This window comes from Pyrgilauda ruficollis, unplaced genomic scaffold (genome assembly GCF_017590135.1).
Source record: "Pyrgilauda ruficollis isolate IOZ18807 unplaced genomic scaffold, ASM1759013v1 scaffold55, whole genome shotgun sequence".
Lineage (NCBI taxonomy): Eukaryota > Metazoa > Chordata > Aves > Passeriformes > Passeridae > Pyrgilauda > Pyrgilauda ruficollis.
This window is the reverse complement of record NW_024527155.1, coordinates 4,720,309-4,737,303: the sequence shown is the minus strand read 5'-3', so window position 1 is coordinate 4,737,303 and position 16,995 is coordinate 4,720,309. Positions and strand designations below refer to the sequence as shown.

The following is a 16,995-nucleotide window of genomic DNA, read 5'->3' as shown; positions in this document are numbered from 1 at the left end:
CTTTCAGTTCCACGAGGAATTAATACTTCAACATTCTCTATAAAACTGCACAGAAAACAAGTATCTGAGTTCTGAGTAATTTTTGAAAATATCACTTGAGCTCAGAAAATACCAGAAGAGAAGATATGGACTTACTTAATTGGAGAAAAAGACACTTCAGTATTTCTTTTATCTTTCCTAAAAGGTAAAAGAAAACAACACAGATTTACAGTAGAATTCAATGGAATTTATATGAGATTTCTTATCTGTTTCCTTGTGCCCACTGAGAACAATTTATTTTAAAGTATGTTATTCTGTGAAAAAAACCCCGAACTCCTGAGGCAAACTTTTACACCTGGAATAAAAACAAAAACAACAAAAACCAAAAACAACAAAAGCCAAAAAAAAACTTCACCCTTCTTTTAGTGATGTTGTGCAATGGGACTGCTTCTTTCTGTTGGAACCAAAGTATAAAGCCTGAACACAAAGCACATATTTTGGTGGAAGATGTACAAGTGAGTGATCTGCACCAATAGCTGATACTTCAGGAGGAGAACTGCTGCAAATCCCAGATTCCCTACAGGAAGTGCTCAACAGTGAAGTGTCAGTCATTCAGTGGTAGCTGAATGAAAAGAATTGTTGCTAGCTTTAAAGAAAACTCTTCCCAAGGCTGTACACAGCTATTGGACACAACTGTAAAAATAACAACAGTTACTTAAAGCAACTAAGAAAACTGGACTAAGGGCCCTATGGCTAACTCCACATAAAGGATGGTCAGAAGCAGGAAAAGCCTTTGTGCACTTTCACATCCCAGATGATATGAACAAGGTTAAAAACTGAGAGACCAGCTGAAACTCATCAGCTTGTATTGCGGAAATTCCACAATAAAAGTTTCACGTGACAGGCCATTAAGCAATTAAAAAGAAGGACTGATGGATAATTTAAAATCAAACCATCTAAGGTAAAATTACACCCAATTACTTTTTGCACAATAATTTGAGATGTTTGCTCACTTGTGATAGAATGACTTCATCACTATTCATGAATGGTAAGGCACTGGCACAGGTTGCCCAGAGAAGCTGTGGATGCCCCATTTCTGGCAGTGTTCAAGGCCAGACTGGAAAGAAGCTCTGAGCAACCTGGGGCAGTGGGAGGTATCCCTGCCCATGGCAGGGGGGTTGGAACTGGATGATCTTGAAGGTCCCTTCCAACCCAAGCCATTCTATGATTCTATAATTCTGTTCTATGAATTAAAATTTATTTTGTTTAGCTCTTCTCAACTCATTAGTTTGTAACTATGGGCTTAAACAAAGTTATTAAACAAGTGGTTTGATACTTCAATTCTAATCTGTAACATACAGACAACATTTTAATACAACATATTTTAAAACATCTTGATAGCAATGTATCATGACAGGAGAAAAACACTGAAGTGAAACACTGGTGCTCCTGAGCAGAACCAATGCAACAACAAACACACATTACCTTCTCCTCCTCCAGAATATGAATCCCCCTACAGCGACTACAGCCAAGATAGCCAAGAGGCATCCAATAACCACTCCAGCAATAACACCTGATAAAAGAGAAAAAGTATTACTCATTGTCCTCTTCAGTAACTTCTAACTGAATCAACATCCTACAGCAGAACCTTGCAACTGACTAACCAAGCATGCTTCACTCTACTAAAATATCTTGTCTTTACTGTCCTTTGGCAGTACCAGTATGGAAATCTCATTAAGAATAATAACTAGAGAATGTTAAATTAATATAAAATTGGGATCAAAGCACCAGTATCTGCATTTCAATACACCTGCTTCTAGTTTAACAGTACTGTGAGACCATCAGTTGCTATTTGCCACTTGCTACTACACAAAAGTCTCACTGCGTCATCCAATCCCTTTTAGCATGCCATGGCTTTTGGCTACTCCTGCAGTGGAATCCTACATGGAAAAAAGGGATTACCTGCAGAACTAGCAAGGTATGAATTTACAGAGCAGTGCCACTGCAAAGCTAGAAACAGTTCATACAGAGAAACCAACGGGTGTTCTGATATTATGAAACTTGCCATAATTAAGGAATCTCCACACTGTGTATGTGCCAAGCCACCAGTCCTATATTTGACATTAACTATACCTGGATCCTGGGGCAGTAAGACTGGTTCAGAACAGGGTGAAAATGATACGTAACTATCTTCCCCCTCAATTACATCGTCCGTAAAGGTTATATTAGTAAAACCTGCAACACATGCCCTGTTGAAAAGGAAAGAATAAGAAAAAAACAAAACCATGTACATTACAGGGTTTTAACAGCCTTTAGCAAAGTCATCTAATGGAAAGATTACAGATCTTCTAGATTTCAACAGCAGAAAACTTAACAAAAGAATGGTTTGAAATAAATACCTGTATGAACGAAGAGGGATCAATGGTCCATTTTCGTAGCCATACATTGTGTTTCCCTTGCCTACATTAATGATGTTTTTATCACTCTGAGAACGGGAAGAATGTGATTCTGACTGCTCTGTTTTTATGATATATGTAACATAAGCAGTTGTTGTCTTCTTCTTGAAATCTCTGTATGTGTTGTTCAATTTAGACTTCAAAGACTCAGAACCTTCAGGAAACAACAAGAACATGGATATAATTCATCCCCTGGTTTTGTATCAATTGGCACAGTGGCTGAGCTGGTCATATTAACTACAGATGTCATTCCTCCACAAGTAATGCTGAAATGAAAGGCTGAGAGCAACAGATAATCTCAGAAACCTCTTCTACTGCAGTGCAATCTACTGCACCACCTCTCCCCAGTGTTACTTGTTTTAATTTGCTATTGGTTTTACTTCTAGAGTGTGCAGGAGCTTCTGAATAAAGGTACATGAGTGCGGGAACCAGGCACCCTTGTGGACAGACAGACTTCACCAGCCAAGTCAGCTTTATCCATGTGCGTTCTACCCATTCCTGTATGTAGAGAGTAAAATGCAAATGTTGTAGAAAAAAGTCCATCAGTATTTGTGCTACCCAAACAGCATCAGGCCTCATTCAGGGTGACACTAAACTTGTCCTGACCTTGTTCCTTGTTCTATCCTACAAGAAGTCTCACACCTCAACTGTAAGAGATGAAAGAAGTAATTTCTGCCTTTCCTTGACATAGACAAGCACTGGACAAAACAATGATCAGAACAATTTCCCCTTCAGAAGATTAAGAACAGGCTACCACAGTGACCAACAGGACACCATTTGCAGAACAGCACCGCTTTACAGTGTCTGTTCTTATAGCAGACAAACCCTAGAACCTTAAGGCAATTATACAGTCGAGGAACATGTAACCTAAGAGGTAATAATAAACTCAACTTAGCAGTTGTCCCAACAACTCAAGAGCAAGCCAACTGACACATTATTCCCAGTGCTGAGGCAGGACAAACAATCTCACTCATTTGACAGAAGTTTGCTCTCTACTGACTGCCTTTACAAAGCTAAAAGGCCCTTCTAAAGGTGGGTGTCATACTGAATTCACCTTTAAAAAGGAGAAGCCTTGCAGGAGGCTCTGAAAGGTGGAAAAGCTTTGGTAAGTTTTCTAGAGCTGTGCAGACAAGGGATGCTCTACCACCAGCAGCAAAGCTCTCCTCAACTGTGACTCTGCAGCAACAGGGTGCAAGATAACTCTTCCAGAGCACTAACTTGGTCTCATTAAAAGCAGATGAGGTTGCAAATAACTTAGCAGCCCAGAAATGGGTATTTAATACTACCTGAGATGTGTTATGTCCTGTCTTGTCCCTAGTTTCAAGTCCAACAGGATGTACATACCTGGTTATACCTGCAGCTCCTTCTAGATGCCTTGAATACCACCCTACGACATTTCAAACAGCCTTAAACAGAATAAAGCACTGTGTATTTCTTACACAACAGAATAAAGTCCTCTCTGTCTATCCTAAAGACAACCATGACTGGTTTAGAACAGAGAAACGTATCTCAAGAATATTTGTGCTATTTCAGCAATAAAGCTGAAGAGATGCTTGTCTTCTGCTCCCATCAAAGGACCCACTGTAAATTACAGATGTGGGCAACCTTCCTCCCTTATTTCTCTCAGTCACAGCCTACAAATTCCTCCTTGAATACCTTCCAATCTAAACCACACAGAAGAATAGAACAGATCTTGTGACTAACCAGGACTGGTTGAAGTTACAAGCAGAGCTGCAGGCAAGAGACTGCCATTCAAATCAGCAATTCTGGGGCAGCTGAGTAGGCATGTGAAAAACAGGAATTTTCTGCACTGATGTGTTATATATATATACACACATATATACCCACACAAACATACATTTCTTGGATGTATATTGCATGGAAAACCACTGAAGGAAGATCTAGAATCAAAATTCTGCAAAGTGAATTTCCAGTGTTGTAAAAAAGGATAAGCATGAATGTCAACTCCCACTTAGCAGAAACTGTCTCCATCAGGTGCCTTATTCCTCCTGTGCACTGGCAAAAATGAACAGTTTTTCAAGTAGAACCTATGCTGCAAAACTAAGTTCCTTAATTTAGTGTTTTATCACTAAACATTCACCTATCAGAGACATTTCTCAGTTCTCTAGTTTTCCACGGAATTTAACTTCCATTAATGCTGTCAATGATATTTAAAGCCTTCCACCCACATCCCACCTCTCTTAGTTAAAAGTGTTTTCGGTATAATCAGGAAAAAAAGCTCTTTTCCTTTTACGACTTTACTGCAGGAATCTTTCAGCTGAAGAGGAAAGGGGGAAAAACATTTCATATTCCAAAGCTGCTTCTACTAGCTGGTCTGAAAAATATTCTGTGCGGAAAGGAAGGACACTACACAATCTTGGGGAAAGGAATAACTGGCAAATCAAGGTGGCAACAGCACAAGGGCAATACACAAGAGATTTATCTACAAAGATAAGTCAGGCAGGAAAAGACTGAGTGAAAACAGGCACCTTCTGAAAACAAGGAGTGACCTGACTTCAAGCAAGGTACCTGCCTCGTGATTTCTGAAAAGTGATTGAAAATTCTCAGTCTGCCTTTTCTTTATCTGTTTAACACCTATTCAGAGTGTAAAACATAATGCTGCCTGGTAAATTGTTTCAGCTACATGACAATATCATAAACATCTTACTTTGGTCTTCTGTTGTAATCATTATTGCATAGGCTTCCAATGGACCATTCAGTGAATCAAAATCAGAGAATTCAACAGACAACGAGCTGTGACTGACGACCTTGACTGAAGGAACTTCAGTTGGAGGAGGTGGGTCTGCCAACAAAAACATTTTTTAGTACATTAGACACTGATAAAAGTTTTCCAAACAAGAAAAGGCTGTGATAGCAACACTGTTCACATAATGCATATTTATTGTGCATCACGTTAGACTATGAATTAATATAGTGTTCTATTAATACCCTGCAGGCTGATCATGTAGTGCATACCAAGTCTGGTATTCTGCAATAATGATGTTAATATTTTTGTCCTACAAGAATCTTTTTATTCTCAGATCTTAATGCTTACCAGTAATGCTGGTGTGACACAACTTGTCCACTGGAGAGCTTTCAGAGCCATTTGAAAGTGTTATGATAGCAACATTATAAGTGCTGAAAAAATTTAAACGTGGTATTTGGAAGGTTTGCTCAGAGCCTTCAGCTGTGCAGCGTGAAGCTGATTCTTCTCTTACTACCTCAGAAGTACTTATATTATATATTTTGATTCTGAAGCCAGAGTTGTTACCATAAGGACATTTCCACTTCAGCATTAGGACAGGCTGCTTGGCCACTGGCTCACACTGAAGTGTATCCACTGAGACAGTTACTGCCAAAAGAAAAAAAGAATAACACAAAAGGAGGAGTAAGAAACCAAGCCTTGCCCTTAGAAAAAGCTGTGTATTTGTATGTTATGTGTATAAATGCTTGTAAAACTTCAGTATTCCCGTTCCCTTTTAAAAAGATGCCTACGTGGCACTTACTACCTACACAAGGACTTGTTACCTTATGAGGAAGAAAACTATTTAACACAATACACAGACCTATTCTGTGTTCTTTACCTCCTCTACAGACAGGGTTACTGAGAAAATTTAGGCCGAATATCTATCAAGATCAGCAACATTTTCAAAACACTGTTCAACCCTTTAGCATATTACTCTAAGAACATTTTTAGAGTCACTGCCACCAAATCCCTCTATAACTACGTAAAACTCTTAGTGGCCAACAAATAATAAAATTAGTTTAATCTCTGTCCATTAAGAGCACAGCAGTAGCCATCTTTAAAAGCAGGAACTATATCAAGTCAGTTTGAGTGAGAGTCTTCTAGAACATGGTATAAAAATTGCAACCTTATGACCAGATACAGAAAGATACTTAAAAAGTAATGTAGCAGGAAGACTGGGAAGAAAGGTTCCCCTAAACTAAACATCTTGTGAAACTTGTCCTTCAGGACCAAAACACTTATAAACCTACAATTATAATACACACCAAATTTATTTTCTCTCTTGGTAAGGAAGTATTTGGTACTTTCAAATACAGGGTATTTTCAAATAGACTCATCTATTAAATTATTTTGTTGTTAGAAGGGGTATTATTTTAAGAAACTAAGGAGAAGCACAATTGTGAACCAGAAGAAAGAGATTTAATAAAAACAGATGTGAGTGACTGGGACTTACTTCTACTGCAATTTATAAATACTTATTTTTCTTCAGTAACACTGTTGGCTACTCCTACAAATACGGTGAAATTACAGGAGATTACAGACAAGCCCTGGAACACCTCTGACACTTGGTGACAATGGATGCCTGGTTTCTAGAGGAGTCATGACTTTTGACCTCTATCCTGTAGGAACAGTTAGATGAAGAACCATCAGTGATCCATGGGAAATGTCAGAGGCCAGCATACTCCACTCTGCTAAGAAAAAAAATGCTGGGCTCTGTGAAAGTCTCTAGAAGACTCCAGAAACTCAGCCAAGCAGCACTTTGACAGTACCAGCAACTCTGCAAGTTCATCCCAGATGCCCTTTGGAAAACCTACTCAGGAGCTCTGAGCCAGATTCACTTCACCTCAGTCAAAATGGGATAAAAGAAAGGAAAGGACAAGGCAGTACATGAACACAACAAGGAGGAAAAGTCACAATGCCTAACATGAGGAATGCAGAAATAGCTCAGCCTTCCCCTAAAAGCAGCAGGGCTGACAGCCACACCATCCCGTGCTGCCCAAGATCGGCTGCATCCATGGGCCCTCCAAAGGGGGAAGTTCCCCAGACACAATGCACACTCTGTGGGAGGCCTTCCAAATGAGAATCTGAAGGCTTCACCCAGAGGAAAGAGAGAGCAACAAAATCCCCGGCACAGACCCCCCTTCCACACACTGCTATTGCTGAGTCCAGGTAGGCTGTGTGCAGCACTTCTGCCGAACATAATATTGTATTTCAAACCTGGGGTAGGTGGGCAGAGCCCTGGCCTGCACAGCAAAGCACAGGCCACTAGGAACAAGGATGTGAGAAACCATGACTTACATGTATCCAGGAATATGGACACTCCTTCTCCTTCTGTTTTTTTATCAGCTGCTACAGCAAATACTGTGAAGCTGTACGGTGTCCCAGGGATTAACTCAGTAATTTCTGCTTTGGTTTCATTGGATGTCAGGCTCTTCACAAATGTACCATTTACAACCTCTATCCTGTATGTGTAGGTGTCAGAAGCGCTGTCATTCACCACCCATTTTAAGGTGACATTAGTTGCACCAATGGATTCTGCCTCAAGATGAAGAACCCGGCTGGGCCCTGTGAAAGGCAAAGCAACAACTCATTAACCTGCAAGAACAGCTGCTCACAGACATGGAAACAAGAAACACAGCCACACCAGGCCTTCACTTCCCTCACACCACTCATGGTCCAGAGTGCAGGAGCACCCCAACAACATCACCAGGCATTCCTGGAGGCTGTTGCACCACTGGGGGAGCTAAGACAGAACTGATGGAACGTAACCTTGAGTTGCATTTACCTCCCTTTGACACTCTAAAGCAGAACACATCATTACCATGCCACAGCTCCTAGGATTTTGCTCAGAAATTCAGAGATGTTGATCAGGAAAGATACAAGGAGGGGGTCCATATGTGTACAACAAAAGGTAAGGAACTTCAAATATCACTGAAAGAGGAACAGAGGTGATGAAAGGTGGCAAAGGAGCAGCTTGCATAAGTCGTGCCATGAATGCACTCTTGAGCCAGTGCTATCTACAGTTCATTCTGCACCAGCAACAAGGCCCCAGATTACAGTATGACTATATGGGAGCCCTTAAAAGAATGCTCTAATGCCCCGATCCTCCAAGAAGTGAAGGCAACAGATGCACCCACAAATATCCCAGGCCACAGAGAAAGTTCTTGGGAAGAGTCCACTGTGACACAGGCCTAGGTAATCAACTTAAACAATCATTGTTTTAGAATTGTTTGTTTTTACTCTGGTTTTTCAAAGAAGGCTATGTCTCTTTCACACAAATATCTTAGACTGCAGGCAGGCAAAGCACAGCAACTCTGCCAGCAACACTTTTAAATTTCAGGCCATGTGCAGGTGGGTAGAGCCCTGTGGTGCACCGCAAAGCACAGACCAGCACAGCCATGCAGGAAACAGTGACTTACTTGTATACAGGAATATGGACACTCCTTCTCCTTTTGTTTTTTTATCAGCTGCTACAGCAAATACTGTGAAGCTGTACGGTGTCCCAGGGATTAACTCAGTAATTTCTGCTTTGGTTTCATTGGACAGCAAGTTCTTCACAGTACCATTTGTACCATTTAAAACCTCTATCCTGTATGTGTAGGTGTCAGAAGCGCTGTCATTCACCACCCATTTTAAGGTGACATTAGTCACACCAATGGATTCTGCCTCGAGATCACGAACCCGGCTGGGTCCTGTGAAAGGCAAAGCAACAACTCATTAACCTTCTAGAACAGGTGCTCACAGACATGGAAACAAGAAACAGCCACACCAGGGCTTCATTTCCCTCACACCATTCATGGTCCAGAGTGCAGGAGCACCCCAACATCACCAGGCATCCCGAGAGGCTTTGGCAGTAATAGGGTAGCAGGAAATTGAGAATGAGCCATCTCAAGCATGACTCACTTTCCTGTCACAGGCAAAGGCAAGAGGGGCACAGGCCTGCCCAGTGCCACCACTTGCAGGGTTTCACCTGGCATAAAGGTAGGCAACAAGGAGAGAATAGTGGAGGGGAAACATGCCAGCAGCACAGCTCTGTTCAGCAAAATACAAGGAAGAGGAAGTATCACTAGAGGAGGACTAGTGGTGATAAACCAGACACTCTGCTCCAATCCTCATGCCCTGCACTTCACTCCCATAGAAGAGAAACCATCTCCAGACCTTCTGCAGACACTGTCTCCAGCCATCTAATTCTTTCTGCATCTTTAAAGAGGGCAATTGGCCATCACAGACAGACAGCACAGGGGAGATTTTTGGGCATTGACTGGTCAGCTAGGATCACACATGCAGGCACGTTTCAGGAAAAGACAAATGACAAGAACATTGATCCATTTTCCTTCAAAGGCAATGTGTGGAAAGATCAGGGTGGGCTACTGCCTTGGAAGCCAGCTCCAAAATGGTCCCTCCAACACCACATGTCAAGACTTTTAATAGTCAACATGGCAAGGTACTGGATGTCCAAAGGAGCCATCCTAGCACTGCCTGAACCACTCTCCTGCATGGGGGCCTATAGCTGCATGATGGCAGCTATAGGCCCCCAATGCACACAAATTCACCCGGCATAAAATGCTCTTGGTGGGAGTCCCTTAAAATGAGACTCTCAGGCCCCCGTACTCTAGGAAACAAATGCAAATGCCCCCTTCCAAAATTTGCAAGAGACCAGTACTCAGGGAAAATTTCTTTTCTTGGCTGACATCAAGCTTTACTAACAGCTTTCTACCAGGGTAATTCTGCTTTTCCACTAACATCCAATACTTGGAGATTGGCCATCTCCAGCTCCAAGATGGAATCATCACCCCTGCCTGCAACAGTCTTAAATTACAACCCTTGGAGGGGTGGGCAGAGCCTCATGCTGCACAGCAAAGCACAGACCACCAGCAACAGGGATGCAAAAAACTCTGACTTACTTGTGTACAGGAATATGGACACTCCTTCTCCTGTCACATTATCAGCTGCTACAGCAAATACTGTGAAGCTGTACGATGTCCCAGGGATTAACTCAGTAATTTCTGCTCTGGTGTCACTGGATTTCACAATCTTCTCAGGTGTATCACTTGTACCTTTTACAACCTCTATCCTGTATGTGTAGGTGTCAGAAGCACTGTCATTCACCACCCATTTTAAGGTGACATTAGTCACACCAATGGATTCTGCCTTGAGATCAAGAACTGGGTTGGGCTCTGTAAAAGGCAAAGCAACAACCTATGAAAAAAAAAGAAATAAAGAAGAGCCACAGCCACATTTCCCTATTCCACACAGAACGAGCATCACTTGGAGCCAAGTGTCACTTCCCTGTTTCTGGCATTCACGCTGAGGCATCTCTGGAAAGGTCATAGGAGCTTTGGGGGATATTCTATTTCATTCCATATGCAAAAATTATTTGTTTCCACAGTGGTTTTCCAGACAGAGAAACAAATGGAAATCAGGAAAGGAAAAAGTCCAAGCTGATCTTGGTCTGTTAACTCAAAACTGTGCCCATGAGTCTGAATTTGAGACCTTCAGCCTAAACTCTCCTCAATACCAGGAAAAAGAAATGGGCTGCTTGAAAAGGTCCAACAGCTGGCATACTTTAGGGGGATGTGTCTGCAAGCCCGACTCAGCACCAACTCCAGACCAATAAAACTCACTTCAGGCAGCTTAGACAATTTTATCAGCTCAGTAGCAGCTCCAGGACACATTCCTCTAAATTGCTTTGTAGGGACATGGCCTGTTCTCTTTGCATTTCTGAGCTACACACAGAAGTAGTGTCTACTCCTATCCCATCTAACTAGTCTGGGAAAAAGGTGCCCTGGCAAAAAGCCAACAAGATTGGCACCACACTTGATAATGCAACCCTAGGAAGTGAGTCAGTCACAGCCCACAGGAACCTCAGACCCCAGACACTGCAAAGAGATCAAAATAATTTTTAAGAAATAAAAGCCTTGGTGACCATGGCACCACATCCCTGCATACCACTTCTTTTGGTACAAGCTGTGGCAACCCACTCCCAGAGGTGTGTGAGGGGTCTACTCAGCCCTCAAGTGTCTAGGAGAAGTCATGCTGTGTAGCAGCTGGATCTCAACATAGTCCAGAGCAGACATGCTGATGAAATAACTGATTTACAGGAGGCACATGCAAGCACAGACAATTTCAGTCCTTTTGCAAAGACTGCTGCATTCATGCATGTAAATAGCTGGAGCAAAAAAGCAATGTCACAAAAAAAAACCAGGACAAATCTGGAAACCCAAAGTAAGAAAGCAGAGCAATTTGGTACAAACAGCACAGTTACTTGAAATTGGAGGCACCATTTCCTTACTTGTACACAGGTGTATGGAACTTCTCTCTCCTTCTGTCTTATCATCAGCTGCTACAGCAAATACTATGAAGCTGTACGGTGTCCCAGGGATTAACTTAGTAATTTCTGCTTTGGTTTCATTGGATTTCACAATCTTCTCAGGTGTATCACTTGTACCATTTACAACCTCTATCCTGTAGGTGTAGGTGTCAGAAGCACTGTCATTCACCACCCATTTTAAGGTGACATTAGTCACACCAATGGATTCTGCCTTGAGATCATGAACTCGGCTGGGCCCTGTGAAACGCAAGACAACAACCTGTCAGCCTGCAAGAACAGCTGCTCACAGACATGGACACAAAAACACAGCCACACCAGGGCTTCACTGGGCAGCTAAAAGAGAATTGAAGAAAAATCATTCTGAGGGGCATTCATCTCCCTTTGACACCCCAAAACATAAGCACAGGCCATTACAGTGATTGAACTCCTAAGGCTTCCCTTGGGAATCCAGAGGTGGGCAGGAAAGTGACAGAGTGGAATGGAATATTTACTTAAAAGAGGCCTACAACTATCCTCATCCAAGTACCTGACCACCTTATGCCTCACCAAAAGTTAAAGGGTATTACTGAGCATATTGTCCAAATGTCTCAAACACAGAAGGGCTTGGGGCACTGATCATCTCCTATTGCAGTGTTTGAATCCTCTGTCAGTGAAGAAATGCTTCCTAATGTCAAGCCTAAACCTCCCCTGAGGCAGCTTTGAACTATTCCCACTCATCATATCCCTGGACACCAGAGAATAGAGATCAGCCTCTCCCTGTACATTTCCCCTTGTCAGGAAGCTGAGGAGAGCAATGAAGTCACCCCTCAGCCTCCTTTTGTCCCAACTAGATAAGCTCAAAGCCCTTAGCTGCTCCTTACAGGACAGGCACTCCAGCCCTTGTACCAGCTTTCCTGCCCTCCTCTACAGGAATTCAGGGACCTTCACATCCTTCTTCAATTGTGGGGCCCAGAAGTGCACCAAGTACACATTCAACTCCTGCATCCACACCTTTGATAAATATGTTGAGCAGCCCTAGGACTGAGCCCTAAGGACAGCACTGGTGACTGCTCACCATCCAGACACAGCCCCACTCATTGGAACCCTGGGAGCCCTGCCCTGCAGCCAGCTCTGTACCAGCACACCATGAACCCCCTTATCCCACAGCTGGACAACTTGTCCAGAAGGATGCTGTGAGGGTCAGTACCAAAAATCTCACTAAAAGTCAGAAAAACTACATTCACCACCTTCTCTTCCCCACCAGGTGGGTGACCTTACCATAGAAAGATTGAAGTAATTAAATGGACCTTCCCTTTGTGACCCATGTCGATGGCACCTGATGACTGCATTGTTCTCAAATACCTTTTAACGGTACTCAGTACAATCTCCTCCATAATTTTTCCAGGAACTGAGGTTGGTCTAGCAGGCCTGCAGGCTCCTGGGTCTTTCCTCCCACACTTCCAGTAAATAGGAATAACAGTGGCTGGCAGAGACCTCCCCAGGCTCCCACGGCCTTTGGTAGCTGATGGAGAGGGGTCCTGTGTAACACCAGTGAGATCCTTCTGCACTCTGGGATGAATCCCAAATGTTGGGAGGTTAGAGGGAGTTTGGTGTTTAAAAAGTAAATAAATAAATCAAGGCTATGTTTCTTGTATACACAAACAATTCATTCTTAGCATCTGGCCCAGGTAAAGATCCTACTAAGCTACAACTTCAGGCAGGTGGGGCAGAGCCCTGGCCTGCACAGCAAAGCACAGACCATCAGCAACAGGGATGCAAAAAACTCTGACTTACTTGTGTACAGGTGTATGGTCTCTCCTTCTGTCTTATCATCAGTTGCTACAGCAAATACTGTGAAGCTGTACGGTGTCCCAGGGATTAACTCAGTAATTTCTGCTTTGGTTTCATTGGATTTCACAATCTTCTCAGGTGTATCACTTGTACCATTTACAACCTCTATCCTGTACGTGTACGGCTCAGAACCACTGCCATTCACCACCCATTTTAAGGTGACATTAGTTACACCAATGGATTCTGCTGTGAGGTTATAAATCACACTGGATCCTATGAAAAGAGAAAAAAAAATTAAGTTACAAGAATATTTGCTGACCAACAAGCACATACAGTGCTCTCCTCCCAGCCATATCCACTCTCTGTTAAACAAAAATCAGCCTGGGAAAATAATCAAGCCACCTTTCTCTACTGCAGGGCACACTTGCAAACTCTGCTATCTACTCCAGCTCCTCAAGCTTCACTTCACCTCAAGCAGTAAAGCTGTCTAGGTGCAGCAGTGATTTCTGTGCCTCAGCTGTGAGCTTTATGCAGTGTGCTCACAAAGACTGCAACACACAACACGCTGTCATTTTTTTTCTTAATCTGGATATCCCAAATAGAAGAGCCTTTCTAGCAGCAATATTCACACACCTGTCCTGTACATTTGTGACACAGAATGTTCTCTACTAGGCAGAGGAGAGCTGCGGTACCCCATCACTTATGCATTTCAAATCTCTATGTCACAGAGAGTTGAACTATTAACCTGTTACCTAAAAAGCCATAATGAGCAGGGAAGGGAGTCTGAGTCTAACATGCATAAAACTATTCCAAGGCCATGCTGCAATCACAGCATGAAACTGCACTCCCAGTCAGGTGTGCAGATGCATTTCTTGGCCTCATTCTCTTCTGCAGCAAAGCAGCTGGATTCATGCCCTTGCAATGCTGAACTAGTGCAATCATGATATAGAAGTGCAAACACCCCAAAGATTCACATCCCAGTCACATTCCAAACCACAAACGTGTTACAGTGCTTAGATCACCTCTTGTGTCATCAGCTAGTGATGCAGCCTTGACCACTCTTCCACCTGCAGAAGTTCTGTTCCCACTTGCAGAGTTTACTGATAAATCATCATTACTACTGGTTGCTGGTTCTGTAGTTGCATTTTTTGAGCTGCAATCCTCAGTGCCTGAAAGAACACAAAACTGTGTCTTTACAATACTTCTGAACTTCCCATTTGCAGAAGTTACAGCCAGTTACAGATATCATGCACAGACCCTCAGTCACTTCTGTTTTCCCAGTTCTACAGAAACCTCACTGCACATTTCCTGGTTTTACCTCTTCTCTTCCGTGAGATTATATGAACTAGATTCAAGTGACTGCCACATAATTTCAGCCATTCACTGACTCTACACATGGTTTGGATGAAAGCTATTACGACCTTTCTTTTCAGTACAGTTTTGTTTGAAAGCAGTTAAAACAACTTGCAGGCACACTCCATGTGTGTGTTTTCTTAATGTATTATCAGAAATTTTGTTTAACCTGGCATTTTGTCTCTCCCTCTAAGCATATTCCCCTCTTCCCCTCTCACATTTCCACAATGTGATCCCCCCAGTAAGGAAGAGACATGGCTCTATATCTAGAGCCAAAAATATTACATCAATTTTAGAGGCCACAGCACAGAAAGCGTTGATTGAGACCCTAAAATTTAAAGGCTAACTCATTTAAATCTGATGTTCAGTATTAAGGTAGAACTTATCTGCACACACTTTCAGAAATTTCTGCCACATGAAAATATGTTATTTTGGCCAGGACAGCATTTCTAAACGGAATTTCACTTTGTGTGCCTTTTGTTTATGGGGTTTGTTTGGTTTTCATTGCCTTTAAGCATATTTTCCCATCTTTCTAAGCACATTACACCTGTACTTGATTTTACCAGAAATCTCTACAAACTGAAAAAGCAAAGGGATTTAAATACAGATTTATATTTTTAAATATCCCTAAATGCATTGTAGGTATTACAGTCACGAAAATAACTGAGTATGTATTTTTAACTGCTGTTTCTAAAAATTCTTTCTAGGAAGCTTTTTTTTTTAAAAATACTTTGCTGATACTGCTTCATCTTTCTTAAAATCAACTAAGATAAGGAGAGTTATATTAAAAAAACAAACAAACGGGGAAAAAAAACAAGCAACAGAATGATACTTACAAGCAATTGTACATCTGACCTGGAAAACAAAAACAAATAATAGAAATTAAAACTACTGGAAGCTCAAATAAAATAAGAAGTGGTTTAATTAACACGAGGGAGTAAGAAATCTGGTTTTAAACCAGATTTTTCAATCTGCAAAAGACATACATAAAATTCTCCTGACTTAATAAAAATAACACCAAAAAATACACCAAACTAGTAGAGAAAAAAAACACTAAGTATGCTGGTAAAATGTTAGTTTCCATATCCTGAAAAGAAGTAGTTTATTTTGTCATAAAAAAAAAAGTTTGAATAACATAAGTTGGTTACTTTGCACATATAAATTTATAAACCAAACCTATAAGATCTTTGTTAAAACACACTTTAGTTAGTATCCTTAACACTGTCCCACAAAAAATGGCAGATGCCAATTAGGTCTTCCTTATTAATAAGAATATTCCTTTCATTCTTTTGCTGTATAAACCTTCTTATTACTTCTCACAAAAGAGTGGTTTGCATTTTCTGAAGCAATCACAGGGTAGTCGAAGTTCAAAACACTTGACACTTGCTCTGAAATCCCATTTACACGTGTGCCCACATCCACAAAATATCAGTTAAATGGCAGTTGCCATTTAACTGCAGCCTGAAGCTCCTCTGCTGGTAATACTGACAAACACAGCAGAATTTTGCTTTGAGAATGAATTTTAACCTTCAAACTTTGTACTTTATTTCCAAATAGCCATTTCCTTACCTATTGGAGTGAGAATTGGCCCACCAATTGCCATATTAACATCCCTCCAGGTGGCACCACAAAACGCTGCTTCAAGGAGTGAAGTAAAAGCTTCTTCCAGACTAAGGTCTGCAAGAAGCAGTCTTATCTAAGGCACTTAGAACTCTTGTTTTCTCTACCCCCATCCAATTTCTTTGCCACTTGCACAATTCCATGAGTTAACTCATATTGAACAGCTACCTCACAACACCCTGATGCAATGCTGGAATCCCAAATCACTCACTCCCCCAGCTGGCATGTTGGTGGTGCCACAAGGAGCTCCAGCAGCTGTAGCTCCTTGTGCCAGCCATGGATCCAAGCAGACACACCCTCAAAAATCAGTCAGAAAATACCATTAAATCTCATTCCAGTGATGGTCTCAGTGCCACAGCAAGAACAGTTTGAGCACTCTTCCTAGGCAAAAAGCACTTGTAAGCATCACAGACCTAATGCCTGGTCTTGTCTAGCACAGCCCTATGGACAATGTGGCACACAACAGACATGACATGGGATGCAGATGTCCTACATACAAGTGTGAGGCTCCTCCTCAACCTGAGCTTTTGAGAGCTCAGCCAAACTGCAAGGCTATTCAGGAAGTGAGGAAATATTTGCCTGCACCCAGGTCAAGAGTACTTCTGCATTCCTTCATGAAGTGTCTGAGGAAGAAGGGCTCAAGGAGGAAACAGCCACTCTGAAGGCAGGAAGACACTTCTGTGCAGTGTCCAGAGCAGAAGAGCTGTGTGGAAACAGCTGCTGAATAGTAAGAGGTGAGA

At 42.0% G+C, this 16,995-nt stretch overlaps 1 protein-coding gene across 3 annotated transcripts in view; it reads right to left on the bottom strand.

The window, feature by feature from the left end:
- LOC121360900 (receptor-type tyrosine-protein phosphatase eta-like) overlaps positions 1–16,995 on the bottom strand; it is a 70,978-nt gene that overhangs the window by 9,098 nt on the left and 44,885 nt on the right. The window contains exons 2-13 of one of the 3 annotated variants that reach the window (XM_041481051.1): positions 15,472–15,490; positions 14,305–14,451; positions 13,286–13,555; positions 10,086–10,358; positions 8,601–8,873; positions 7,480–7,746; positions 5,491–5,787; positions 5,104–5,238; positions 2,379–2,589; positions 2,113–2,228; positions 1,465–1,552; positions 136–177 (exon numbers count right to left, since the gene is read on the bottom strand). In XM_041481051.1, coding sequence (XP_041336985.1) covers positions 136–177; positions 1,465–1,552; positions 2,113–2,228; positions 2,379–2,589; positions 5,104–5,238; positions 5,491–5,787; positions 7,480–7,746; positions 8,601–8,873; positions 10,086–10,358; positions 13,286–13,555; positions 14,305–14,451; positions 15,472–15,490 — 2,138 coding nt within the window. The remainder of the gene's footprint in view (positions 1–135; positions 178–1,464; positions 1,553–2,112; positions 2,229–2,378; positions 2,590–5,103; positions 5,239–5,490; positions 5,788–7,479; positions 7,747–8,600; positions 8,874–10,085; positions 10,359–13,285; positions 13,556–14,304; positions 14,452–15,471; positions 15,491–16,995) is intronic. The other 2 variants (XM_041481052.1, XM_041481053.1) reach the window with 2 other exon arrangements.